Source organism: Xiphophorus maculatus, chromosome 20 (genome assembly GCF_002775205.1).
Source record: "Xiphophorus maculatus strain JP 163 A chromosome 20, X_maculatus-5.0-male, whole genome shotgun sequence".
Lineage (NCBI taxonomy): Eukaryota > Metazoa > Chordata > Actinopteri > Cyprinodontiformes > Poeciliidae > Xiphophorus > Xiphophorus maculatus.
Window position 1 is genome coordinate 23,312,847 of NC_036462.1, and position 14,451 is coordinate 23,327,297.

General features: G+C 35.8%; 1 protein-coding gene across 3 annotated transcripts in view; it reads right to left on the bottom strand.

The window, feature by feature from the left end:
• Positions 1-14,451, bottom strand: part of LOC102231072 (copine-8) — a 124,614-nt gene that overhangs the window by 80,575 nt on the left and 29,588 nt on the right. For 2 of the 3 annotated variants that reach the window (XM_023325253.1, XM_023325251.1), the window contains exons 3-7: positions 11,703-11,743; positions 10,972-11,018; positions 4,358-4,461; positions 2,046-2,085; positions 182-196 (exon numbers count right to left, since the gene is read on the bottom strand). In XM_023325253.1, coding sequence (XP_023181021.1) covers positions 182-196; positions 2,046-2,085; positions 4,358-4,461; positions 10,972-11,018; positions 11,703-11,743 — 247 coding nt within the window. The remainder of the gene's footprint in view (positions 1-181; positions 197-2,045; positions 2,086-4,357; positions 4,462-10,971; positions 11,019-11,702; positions 11,744-14,451) is intronic. The other variant, XM_023325252.1, reaches the window with a different exon arrangement.

The following is a 14,451-nucleotide window of genomic DNA, read 5'->3' on the forward strand; positions in this document are numbered from 1 at the left end:
TTTTTCCCACACTGTGTCCTGTGTGTTTCTCTCTGGGGATTTGGAGATATTCAGTTGGCTTGCTTTGGTTTTCAGGTGTTCTGTCCTAATGACTGACACAGTCGTTCCCTCTGAGAGACAGATCATTAATATGAGACAGCAGCCATGCAGTGTGAGTGTGAGAGGAGATGCAGGAACCTACATTGAGTTCTGCGGGCTTCCAGAAAGGTTGGGCGGCAGCAGCAACAACAACGACAGCAACAACAGTAACAACAGAGCACATCATATACCAAGGCACAACACTATGGCAAATACCTAAAAACTCCTGTTTAAATTGACACCATGCGGAAGAACCAAGACACGGAGCTCATCACAGGTGAAGCTAATGATGGAAAATGCAAACCCCTGTTATCCAAACACATCAAATAATCATTGACAATGATTATTTTTGTTCCAAACTTTTGTCAATGCTTTCTGTTACCAGTTTCCAGTCCTAAGTAAAAGAAAATCACAGCTCATGTGCTCCTAGTGAAAGAAAATAACATGAAGTGTAGCCTGTTGCACTGTTTAAAATGGAAACTCAAAATCAAAAGCATTGCACTATCAAAGTTTTTTAAAGACCCTGCCACTGCAGGGATACTATCGCAACTCAAAAAAGACAGTAGGATAGGTAGGAATCTAAATGATCATTTAATAGAGGAGACAGTAGATTACAGTAAACACAAATACCATTAAAATCTAAGCCTAACAGTGGCGGTTTTTGAAATGGGCAAAAGGGCTCTCTTCCCAGGGCAGCACAATGTCAGGAGCGCCGTGAGGCAAAAGAAAGAGGAAACTTTACAACCCATCACCCCCTTCCATGCATACACTCACACACACCATCCCCAATGCTAAACAAGCGAAATTGTCTGTTTGCACCTTCTGTGTCATTGACAATGTGAAGTGTGACGGATAACACTGACCTTTGTGTTGGATTCACAACTTGTGGTTCTGGGCTAAGTTCAATCATTATTTTAATGTGTTTTCAGGGAGCCTTGACTATCTCTGGTTGCATTGATATATAATCAGGTTGTTGGGTTATTCTGCTTACAGTACAGTCTGAGATTCAACAAATCAACATGAACATTTTTGAAAACAAAAACATCCTTTCAATGCTCTCACAATATTAGGAACACTGTATATTGAGATGAGTATAAAGAATCATAGACTGGTCAATCATGGATTTATTTATTCCACAGTAATTCTAGACAGTTCAAAGAAGCATTTATAAATTATGAACATGAAGTGTGAACATGGCAGATGTGTTAAAACGACTTTTTACACTTACTTGTTAGATTTTGCCATGTAAGAGAATGAAAGCAAGATGAATTATTTATCTGAAACAGTTTTATGTGGTAAGGTATTTTGTTGTCTTTTCATAATGTTTGCAAGACATTGAAGCTGTTGATTTGAAATTTGTGTTCAATGTCATTTTGTTTGTATTTTAAGGGATACCATTAAGTCCTTTTTGTAATGTTTGTAAAGGATGTTTTTATTGCAATGTTTGGTGTGGATCCAAGGAAGAACAATCTGTAGTAAAGTAGGGATTAATAGGGATTGTTAAATAAAAAACCAGATCAATAAGCTTTTTCTCGATAGGACACAGTGGAAAAATTTTCTTTCCTTGTCAAATTGACTTTTTGTTTGGAAAAGTAGAAAGAGGGTCTCACCCAGGGCATCATTCATGCAAGAACCGCCACTGCCCAACAAGATTGTGTAAAAACAGAAAAATTAGTTAGCATTTGGACGCGTGCAAAATCAGGCAAGTAAGGGGTTTGTTTTATTCCATCTTCGGGAAAAAAATAACATGCTGCAAGCAACACCCATTCAAAACGTGCAGAAAACAAAACAAAAATAATAATATGACTATTTCACAAGTTGACTACAGATTCATCAGGTTAAATTAAGCTTCGACAAGCACTACATTTTATCTGTGACAGAGCATTTCAAGCCAGTAGTTCAGATTTTACTCTAGATTTGCTTCAATTTGTCTGTGGTTCAAGGTTAAATTAAAAACAAGCACTCACATGTTTGGACAGGTCTGGGCTTTTAGAGTCCACATCATAGCTGAGAGAGAAAAAAAAGACCAAAGCAGAACTTTTAGTAGAGAAAATATGAACAAGTCGGTATATTTACTTTAACATACTCTCAAACCAAAAAATGAAATGGAACTACAAAGGAGTGCAGTCGCTAGAAATAAAATAGGCGGTGTCATTTGTGCCATGTGCTTTGTTAAATTTTAGCCTTTGGTTTTGTTTCTGAAATTCAAGGTAATGCAGTCACAAAGAATCAAGTGAAGAAAAGAGACAACTAACTGTATAAAAGTATTACTTGAAACTAAAAAAAAAACAAAGAAAAGAAGGCAACACAAAGACAAATGCATCATATTTTAATGTGCTAAACTGAAAACCAGTCTGTTTGAAGAGGTGACCAGAAAAGCATAATCAAATGTATCAATTCAGAAGTGGCCAAATGAAAAGAACCTGGATCTGAGTATCTTTTCAGATGTTCCCAATTGTGCTGCTCAGTAATTAAGGATGGGCTCAACCCGACCTTTATTTCCTGAGAGGTGAACCTAATCTGATTTGCATGTGAATATAAAACAATGAAAGTGAGGGAAAGAGAGTGTATGTGATGGCCAATATCAAACATATGACAGAAACAATGGATCCTTTTTTTTTTCAGTAATCAGGTATGGGTAACGTTGCATAAATCCTCTCATTTATTTTATGTTTGTTTTAACTGATGAACTTACAACAATTATAAAAATACAGTCAAACACTTTAACACAAGAGCTCTGAACTGAACGGTTTGCCCCATAATCAAGATGAACTAATCTGGAAAATGTTGTCAAGTGTTCCATGCTTTCTTTATATGTAAAGTCAGGTATTGACTTCTTATGTTAACATGAAGTCGTATAAAAAATAATTCACAACTAAACATATTTTCTTAGAGTACATTCTTCCTCTTTTTTGCTCTGTCTGTTTCATTGTTTGTTGCACACTGTAGATGTTACTTCCTGAGGCTTTCTTTTGTAATTCATATAGATTTTGCCACTCTTCTGGGTTAATTTGTGAAGAACAATAAAACATGTCCATTCTGCAGATTCTCCCATCTGAGCTGTGAATCTCTGCACCTCATCCAGAGTGACTATGATCCTTTTGACTGCTTCTCTACTAAATGCTTACTTTTTCTTGCCTGTCAGTTGTCGTAGATGGCGACGTTTTGATAGTTTTGCAATTGTTTCCAGACTCTTACTACTACAATACTTTCCATTTTCAGGTGATGATGGATTGAGCAGAGCTTTGTAAGATGATCAAAGCTTGAGATGTTGTTGTATAACCTAAACTGGAGCATTATCCCTGCTTTGATCCTTGGCCTTCATGATGCCGTTTGTTTACTAATGTTCTCTAACAAACCTCTGAGGCCTTCACAGTACCACTGGATTTATAATGAGAACTTATTAGACATATCTAGACCATGACTTCTGAGGCTAATTCTTCCCCTGGTTTAGATTAAGGTGTATCAGAGGAAAAGGGGCTGAATAATGCACTACTTTGCAATGTTTAAACCAAATTTAATGTATAAAGATTTCATGTTGTAATGTTAAAAAAATGTAAAAGGCTGAAGTGGTTTCATTTTTACAAAACACAATATACAAAACCATAGTGGTTACAGGGGTGATTTATGTATGACTTTCAGTTTACATATTTTTTTTTAAAAATGGTATCCAGCAATAAATATCAAGAACTGTCACTCTATTTTAAGGTCAAGCTCATGTTTTCCTAAAGTCAGTTGTTCATTTAGTCTTTTCCCTTATCTGGAACTGGGCTGCAGAAGCATAATCTGAACAGTGATCTGCAGACCTCCCATTCCTCTGCTTTTAGCTTTCCCACTGGCATACAAAGGTGTTCACAAGCCAGCCATAAGATAAAATCTCATGCTAGAAGTCTTAGGTAAGGACATAGTTGGTTAGAGTACACAAGGTGTTTGAAAGACAATACCATATTGTTAGTTTTTTATGCTATATTCTCACTTAATTTACTACAAGAAAGAAAATGCCTTTTTCAAAATATTCAACATTCAAAGACATAAAGTACAAAATTAGCTCTGCAAGTAAAACATCCAGCACAGACATTTCTATGCTATGAACCAGTTTTGAAGGTGTAAAGAAATCATGACTGAAATTTGACACATAAGTTTGAAGGCTTTGTACCATTTGAACATACTGATAACATGGCTTGCATTATCTTTTAGTTATTTTGGTTGGCATTCTCATCACTGATAGTAGACATAAAAGAGAAGAAGAAGACAGAACAGAAGATTATAAATAACTCACAAGTCAAAGCGGAGATTCTGTTTCTCCTCAAAAAAGTAGTCCAAGATGTACTTTCTAACAAAGTCGGGGTTTAGGGTGTTGTCTATCACCTCCGTCCTGCCGAACTATGAAGGGAAAATATAGTTGAAAGTCAGGTGACAGAAATGATGAATGGATACAAAAGAAAACTGGAAAAACAAAATGGTAACAAAACCTTTGTGGTATTAAATCAGGCCTTATTATCAGTGGCTGCTGTGCAAAAAAAGCTAGTTTTCCTTTAATTCCCGTATCCCCACCTTTATCCCTAATTACAAAAAGATAACCCACTCATCAAAGCCCTACAGGAAGCAAGAGATAAGCAAAAGATCCTGTGAAAATGTGTAGGCAGAGATATAAAGAGTCTAGGAATAAAAATGGCATAGGAAGTACAAAGAGTGGGCAGAAGAAAAGGGGGTATTACTCAAAACTAGGGGCTTTGGACAGAAAAGGTAAGAGGATGGGGTGGAAACAGCAGAGGTGGAGAAGAGTAGTGATTAAGGCTTCCTAATTAGCGGGATTTTCCCTTCCAAGTTGCAAAACGAAGGAAAATATGGCAAGGAAACGCTTTTAAAATGACATAAACCTTGCATGCTTAAACACAATTAGTTAGAGCAGAGTTTCACAGGAGATGGTATCAAGCACACAGAATATTATTGCAGAAATTTTATATAGAACTCGATCAAGAAATGTGCTACATGAAAAATGCTTACCACATTCTGTTGTATACAGACAAGTGTCTGTATATGTACATGTATATATACAGACTTTCTTTTCTTTTCAAAGTTAATGGGTGTGGCTTGTAATCAGGTGTGCTCAATAGACTGGAAATTACGGTAACCTGTTTTTCCACCCAATGGTGGTGAAATTGATCACTGTTGGATGTTAATGAAGATTTTTCACTTATTGCAGTAAAAACGCCGACAGTATAAACTCTGGGCACTTAGGAGAAAATGACACATTGTTTACTATCTCCTTGCTTGGTTAAATACCTCTTTTTCCAAAGAACCCACTAACTGAATCGCATAAGTGGGAGACAGAAATAAAAGGCAGAAATTGAATCTGTGCTGCACCTTGAATCTCCAAGAGACCCCGAGGTGTTGATGAAGCTGTGAGCACATGTTAGTAAAGAGGCGGGTGATGGTTAAAGATGAGTTCTGTAATGTGATTTCCCCACTGAGTGGAGGAGACAATACTGTTCTGCAGAGTTCATTAGATGCCGCTTGACTGCAGGAGCTGGCTAATGAGAATCTGGCATGGAGTCCCTCAGTTTCCACCCTCACTATCACACCCCTACACAAATTGAATCTCCACAGATGTGTTGCACATGTGTCTAACTTGGCTAACTGAACTCTTCAGGCAACAGTTAGATTTACAGTGTCTGATATTAGAATGTGAATATGCTTCCAAAAACACTGTCACACTGTGGGTGTTTTTTCATGTGTGACCACCAAAGTAGGGCAATAAAAAAATGCAAGGATAATTCTTTGCCTTGGTGGTGAGTCTTCAGTCCCAAACTTGACCAAAATTTTATTATCTTCTTCCCCAGAGCACACACAAACCACAGCTGGGGATTTGTGTCGTTTCTTTGACCAACATGGGATTTTACCGTCCTCGTGGGTTGTTGAGTAGACGGTTGCATACTGCTGCGATAATGAGCTTGGCGGTTTCTTCTGCTTTTACAGGCAGAGGTAAATGACACTAGTGTGAATTAGCGTGAGACGAGCCTTTTTTATTCAGCTGTGGCCTTCACTTAAAAAAAGCTCTGTTGTGTATGCAACAATTGCTCAATATCAACAAAAAGAGAAACACACTGCAAACAGAAATAGCATTCTGTAAACCCCCAGGAATAAAAACGCATCAGGAGCATTTTGGCTGGTTGGGGAGGAATTTTCATAGAGATGCTAAAAATGTTGTGTGTCTAAATGAGAAAAAAAATAATCCAGGGGTTAGCTTGAGCTTTGAGCTGTTTTTGTATGAATTTTAGACATAGGACACACAGGAATGTACACATACATTAAAAACTTAGGAATATGTTTATCTTTTCTGTAAGATGTATTTTAATAAATTAAATTTTTAGTGAGGAATAAATTTAGACTCCTTATGGCTTAGCCTTTTGGTGGTGGGTGTCAACATCTGCCTTCTGGATAGCTGTTTAACCATTTGGGGTGGATTCACACCAGCCCTGCTCAGTCCACTTTAATTGAACTCTAGATTCCAGATTTTTCTGTCTGTTTTAGAGAGGTGTGAATGTGCAAACAAACTCTAGTATGGACCAAAAAAGAAAACTCTGCTCTCAGTTCGATTGAAATGAACTCTGGCGTGGTTTGAATATGCAGATGCAAGTGGTGTCGGACACTGTTTTAAATGGAAGAAGTGAATTATAGTGCAGGACTTTCTGAGTAAATACTACCAAAACAAACGTGCATGTCTAGAGCTAGAGGGAGAAATTGTTTGTGGTCTTGTACGAAAGCCAAAATAAAATCCTACAAGCACTACAATCTGATGCCACGTCATTTCATGAAGAAGAAAGTTGATCTCATGTCCTCTTCAGAGGTTTTTGTGTAATTTCTTTCTGAAAATGTAACAAATGTTGCAATTTTAGTCTCCAAACCAACCAATTCTACCAGACTATCAGTCATAAAAATACCCTTAAAAGATCAGAAAACGTCTGCAGATGCTTTGAGTTGGTTACCTTATTATAGTGTGACACCATGAGTTTCCAATATTTACGTTTTTACAATATTTAAATTTTTTCAGACTTTCAAAGTCAGGTTTTTACAATCTGTGGTAGATAGACTGGTAGGTACTTTCTTTTTTCCTATGCGTTTGTCATGAAGCTGTAATTGTAACTTTTTTATCAAAGAAATGTAGCAGATAAACTCTACAGGGTATGCCAGTTAGCTGTGTGGGTTTAAAATTTATCAGCTATTAAACTGCAATGGAGTTATAAATATTTTCCACTGAACCAAAATTATTAAACTTTCTGGGGAAAATAGTTGCTGGTTGAGTGCCATCAGTCAAAGCAAGAAATTGCCTTAAAGTATTTTCAGACCAATCTCAAGCAGGGTACTGTGGTGTATGGGGTAATGTCCATCTGTAAAGAAAAAAAAAAGGACCAGAGGGCATACACACAATCTTGGTAATTTAAGATAAGCCAAAAATGATACACATAACCTTTATCAAGAATCTGCTGCATGAACTACCTCCTGGAGGAAATGTAAATAGTAATTTGTTGTGGCCGAGACTTGACCTGTGTGCTGCAGGTGCCGTCAGAAAATACTTTGCTTTACCTAGTGTGCCTTGAGAAAGTATTCTTACCTCTTGAACTTTTTCACTTTTGTGACAAAGATTATTGGTGAAAGACGGAGAAATTATTTTATGTGACGTTCATTTAAATTGTCTTTCTTACTCTGACACCACTAAATAAAATCCAGAAATCAGTATGTACCTAATTAGTAAATAGAAATGCAACTGTTCTTTATAAATTGCATCTCCAAAGGTAATGAAGGTGGCTCTACAAAGTATTCACTCAGAAATGCAGAATACACATGTATCCCATAATAAGCTTTTATTTATAAAAAGAAAAAAAGATTAATCAAATCACAGAAATTGATTTGATTAACTTCAATAAAACACTTTGCAGTAATGTCACAAAATGTAAAGAGGTTTGAGTGGTAAAAATGCCTTTGGGAGGCACCATATTTCCTGAATTTGATGTGTTCACTGTCATTTGTCAAAACTGCATTGTTAATGATAAAGGCATTTTCCTTAAAAATCCAATTAGGAATTCAAAGGTGTCCTAAAGAATAGTGTGAAGTTATTTTGACCTTACATAAAATGAAATGCTTAAAATGTATTATGTCCTTTTAATTATGTGATACATTACCTGAACTGAAAAGAGTGGGTGGAAAGAAGAAAAGTTTTAGCAGTGGAATCTACATCTTTTTACATAAATGCATTAAAGAATGCATAGGTTATGCTAAAGCTACACTTGAAACAAAGCCTACACACACACAGTCATCTATTAATTGTAATTAAACATTTGAGCAACAAATATGGACAGTAAAATATCAGATATTTACATCTGGCTTATTTTAATGAGATAACATGTCCCTGTGTAAAATATAATAGTTTTATTTGGTGTCCTGTAAAAAAAAAATTAATCTCTCACCAGATTGATGTTTATTTCTGCTCCACATTCAAAATAATACAATTAAAACTAAGATGGCAATGAATAGCCAATATTTGTCCATAAACTTGGTCAAGAAGAAGTAGGCCACTCACCAGAGCAGTGAAGCTTGCTTGTGTTTTACACTTTTTGGATACCTTTGAGGTTGATAATTGTTAAAAGCTAAAAAAAAATATGACTTTGAAAGAGCCATTCAGTTCTTTAGCCTATTTTTTTGTTAGTTCTAAGAGTGTCCAAACAAACATTCTGTATCAATGTTCTGATGAAATGTTTGTTACCTTGTGGGTGTGTCTTTTGTGGCAGCCATCTTGAGTTCCTGCTAGAGGAGGCCTGCCTCAAACCCAGCTCTTTTATAGGAAGTGTGGTGATAAGAGCTGGTGTTTGATTGGTTGAAACTTAAAGTAATTAAAACAATAAAATGACTTTTCTGAAACTGTGCATTTGCATACATAAGATGTTTGCCTGATGTCTTATTACTGATAAGTAATTTTTAGTGTTTACATTATGTATGTGAAAGTTAACTTTGTTTCCTCCCCTTCCTCCTTTCTCTCGCTCTCCTCCCCAGACTCTGGAAGGCTGAGGTAATTGGCCGATTTGAATTGAGAAGGCGGGGTTTGACTGCTGGATGTGGCATGAAGACTGATGGGAGGGAGGCCATTTTAAAATCTGCTGAGGTGCCAGAGAATAAATAAACTGGCTTTGTTTGCTGTACAGCCAAGACTGGCTGACTGACTTCTCTTTCCACAGCACACCTCCCAGTGTGTGTTCAAAATCACACAAGAACGTATCTTCACATGTGAGTCTGACTGACCACATGTGAAATTTTACACATTAGAAATCACATGTGAGATGTGTCAAAAACGTTTTTCACATGGGTGAATAGAGTGAACTATTGTAGTCATAGTGACCACTCAAAGCATTTTCACACAATGATTTTAATTCACTCAGCCTGTCTCACACATGCACACTGCGATAACAAAGACAGTAAGGAACTGTAAGTTCAGTGCTATGGTCAAGGACTCTAACAATTGGCAAGGGAAGGTTTCCCAAAAGTGTTTTACATTTTAATGCACAACAAAATGTCCAAATACATTGTTCTGAAAATTACACATGCAACCAAACAGAACTTGTGATGGACAATTGTAGAATGTGCTCTCTCTTTATCTTTTGGTTACTCTATGAATAGTTGTGAGATTGGTCACCTGGTGTCAAACAGACATACCCAAATAATACATTATGGGGTGACTATGGTTCTGTGGGTAGAGATGCTGCCTTGTTATCGGAAGGTTGTAGGTTTGATTCTAGCATCTTCCTGGCACATCTCAATGTGGCACTTAAACTGGCTATGTATTGGTGTGAATAGGTGATTGTGACTCTAGTGGAAAGTGCTTTGAGTGGTCAAAATGATTGGGAAGTCATTATATAAGTTCAGTCCATTTACATATCCACATAGTGTCTTCAAACAGCAGGGGACTGATTCTCGGGCCTAATTTTTCAGAACGTATCAAAGCTGTCCTCTTTAACATCAAACACAGATCCCTTTTTCTTCACAAAAGGTAAATCCCAAGATGGCCTGTGCTGAGCTCCACAAAGTCCTTGGTGCATAACAATCCACAACTTCACACCTATAGCTCTGTCTCTTCCCTGTGTTGGGAAGCAACCCAACAGTGACAACCTTCTGTCACAAGATTTACTGACCAGAACAAAGACAGCCAGAATCAATTGTTAGCTAGAGCAGACTTGACAGACTTGAAAGGTCTTAATGAAGTTGTTGCTTCTTCTCATCAAGACTGATGTTAAAGTATTTTTTTCACAACTACTGAAGTTTTTTTTCTTATTTATAACAAAGTCCCACTATAATTAAATACATAAAATAAGAAATACAAATAGGTATAGTTGCCCTCTTGTGCATGTTGCTTATGTGTATCAACTTTAAACCCGCCTAATTTCTGTTCCCTGGATGAGCAGCATCAATGTTGACACCTGCCTACATTATTAGGGCTATTTACAAGACAAACAAACAAATAGATCATTTGACAAAGAGAGAACTGGTGCTAATACTAAATAAGCTACATAAACTAAACAAGTACAATGAGAATAATATTAATCCCTCTATAGAGAGCGTTTTAGTCCCCAAAATGCCAACATATTGATCATTCCCTTCATTTTTATTTTTATTTTGCTTTAAAGCCCCAATTAGGGGGATGTTTCTCTGACATTTTCAGAAAAATGATGCTTGAGAAGCTTTAATAAATCGGTATAATAAACTGCTGTAAGCCCACAGTGAAACAACTACCGAAATGATATGTCTTACCCAAAGTACTGCAGCTTAATTAGAAAGGATTAATTTCTTTTTCTTTTTTCATTTTTTGCTTTGACGTATGTGTGTGATGGGATGTACACTCACCTCTCTCCACTGTTTGGTTTCAACACCCTGCGTATACAGTACGCACACTGTGGGGTGAAAAAAAGTACAAAACAGCAATAAAAATAATACATTTTGTGCAGGAAACATGGGAAACATAAAGCAGAGAGAAAGACCAAATAAAAAATACAGCCAGTTCAAACAAAGTGGTAATATAAGAAGTTGAACTCAAGTAATAGCTCTTAAAGTAAAACAAAGATTCACAAAACTGACAGGACGCCAAAACCTTTAACCTGCAGTATGCAATTTTTATAAAAGAAAAAAAATGATGTCTTCAAAATTATAATTATGTCGTGACAATAGAAGATAAGACATACAAACTGTGAAAAAAAAATTATTTTCCTTTTTCTTTGTGGTAATGTTGTCATTTTCACAAATACACACCAAAGACAGTGGCTTTTTCTTAGCTTTAGCTTAGCTTTTTCTGCTAAGATAAGTTGTTTCTCTGCCATTATCACATTGAGCAGCACGTACACAAACATGATTGAAAACTTCATCCTGGCTCTGATTGGTTGTTATTCACCGGGGGCGAGGCTCAATCTTTTCACACATTATGTCTCATACATACTGTCACAACTTGGTTATAGTGTTAACAAATATGTAAAAAATAAAAGAAAATAAATAAAGTTACAAACTTAGAAAGAAACAATATGAAAAAGGCCATACAACACAAGAATCTGACAGAAACATTGTTGTCTTTATCAGGTACTTACTAGGATCGGACTTAGAGAAGGTGTCTTTATCCAGCAGATTTCTGGTAGAAAAAGAGAAGATAATTGAAACAGTTCATACTCATTCTGGGTAAGTAAGTAATTAAAGGTTAGTTTGTGAAACAAAGATGTATTTAAGATCAGAAAATCTGAAAAGCTTCTAATTTTTACTTTTAATGGCATTCATTGATATATTTGGTTATTGTAAAACATCTAAAATTCAAATCCTGCATAAAACTTGACTGATAGGCATCTATTCTCATGTTTACCAAACAAACAAAAAACACAGATCGTAAGAAAATGATCTAAGAACAATATGGTAATCTGGAACACACGTGTAAATTAGTTGTGTATGCAACAGAGGAAAGAAAAGTATAACTCCATAAAGTCATTCTTGTTCTGTAATTCTGCCTCTTGTTTGACTTTCAGCATATTATCATTTGGTAAAATAGGAGTGTTTTCAGGCAGAAAAGGGGAAACTAATTTGCATGATGTATGGTTTTCATACTAGCTATTTGTTTCTCATCATAATTTTTTTTCTTTTTTTGGGGGGTCAGGCAGATGTTTTCAGTCATTCTGATGGTTGAACCTCTGCTGGCAATTCTGTAGAAGGAGAATAAACCTCTACAGAAATAATACATCTAAAGTCACGAAGCAAAAATGTAACTTGGAAATAAATTAAATGTGTTGAATTAGAGACACCAGTGCTTTTCTTGGTCAAAATATAAGATGTTTTGTTTAAGGTTAGATTCAAGAACATATTTCCAAATAGGTTTGGAGAGACTTGTTTATTAATGTGTTGGACCAGCTCATTTTTCACTATTTCTCTGTAAATACTTGAGGTCTAAGAGGCAACATTCCTTCAGATGTGCACAGTATTACACTCTGAGGGATTGTTAGGCTCTAAGATGTAACAATTTGTTAAATTGAGAAACAGACATGATAAAATCTTTTGGCACTGAAATATTTGTAAAAATCCATATTACAGATTAATCTTTGCAAAGGCGGCTGGTTTTTCTGAGATGATGTTCTAGGTAAGCCTTATCTTTTGCTCCACAATATTAAAATGTGATCATTATTCCAAAAAAAAAGCAGTAACAATAATGTTTAGAATATTCTACTATTTTAGATTAAGAATGAGAAATTATTAAATGCAATCCAAATTCCTTTAAAAAATCCCAACTTGGATCCAATGCGTCTTTTGTCATTTTTCCATTCACTTGCATGAAGGACACTAAACAATAATGATCTTAATCTTTTAGCCTTTGCTGCAAAATAAATAAATAAATAAATAAATAAATACTAGCATAAGAATATACACTACTCCAACTAAGAAGTCTTAGCACATATTTGAGTATGTAATTGATCCCTATTAAGTCTCCCGCCTGCTTGACTCTGTTCTGGATATGTTTCAATGAGCCTGGAAGTCCTACTTAATGCCCTTTGAACCTCGATTCTCTTTTGAGAATCTGTTACAAGGTTTTCTTAAATAGATTTACTCTTTTAAAAATTAGTTTTATTAAAAAAAAAAAAAAAAAACTGTAAAATAGTCCTTTACTAAAGGACCAAACTGAAATTTGCAGTTTCTTGTCCATATTTTCATACACTTCCCAATGTGAACTTAACAGGATTTTAATTAAGCAATAGTCAATTTAATTTTCTTTGTTGAGAAAGAAAACTAAATTTGTTAATCTAAATAATAAGTGTACTTAGATTAAATATCAGGCATTCCTAACTTTTGTTTTATTTATATGCTCACATATAAAGGTATATTAAGAAAACCTTTACTTAAGAATAGATAGCTTAGGTTATGTTTTTCCTGTTTAGGGTAATTATTATAAAAATATTAAGGTTTAAAAGTCCAAGTGGGGTTATTGCATCCCTACTGGGTCCACGCATAGTGTAGAAAGCTAAACACAGGTTCCAGTCAACCCATCCTAGGACTGCTGGAGGGTTAAAGTCAAGAGAAAAAAACAATTGGTCAAACTTAGAAAATGGGTGTTTTCTCCACGCTTCACAGGTACACCAATTACATAGACATGGGAGTTTCAAATTAGCATTATCAAAAAACAATTAGCACTTACACTCCTTTGTTTATCTTGTTTTACACATCCAGTTGTGTGTAAAAACCAAAGTGTGTGCCAATAAGCTCATTTGTGCATTCATGGGTTACAAACTAACATTACCAGCAGCAACATTACCCCAGTAGATTGCAGGGTTTGACATCCTGTACAATGGCTTCCTGATTGCTGTTGTGCTTAGTCTGTTTACTCAGCTGATTTGCTCATCGCCCACATAGTGCAGTAATCCTAACTGCACTAAATTGGGATTACTAACTTGTTTTATACATATTTTAAATATGTATCCCTCAAAAAAGGAATAAAAAAAATGGGTACATGTAGCTCTTTTTCTGCAAAAATGTGAAATTTGAGTTTTGAATTAGAAACAGTTCAGTCTTTGTCTGATCTTAATTTACATTTCCTTCATCCTTCAACTTAGTCTGTGCCCATATTGGAGATTTCTCTACCTCCATCAGACTCACTAGACCTTTTCATAATGTCTGCTATGGGGTTTCAGAACCTGGAAGCAATGCCTTTCTTGTTTTGTTTTGTTCACAGGGTCACCACAGTGACACGAGAGCTCTCACTCCAGGTGCCAAAGCCTGCTGGCTCCTCCAGGTTTTAGTTTCTGCTTCTGTTTCTTTCCCATTTCCTTTTTCCTCCATTTGCTATAAACCATCAGCTCTGCTCTT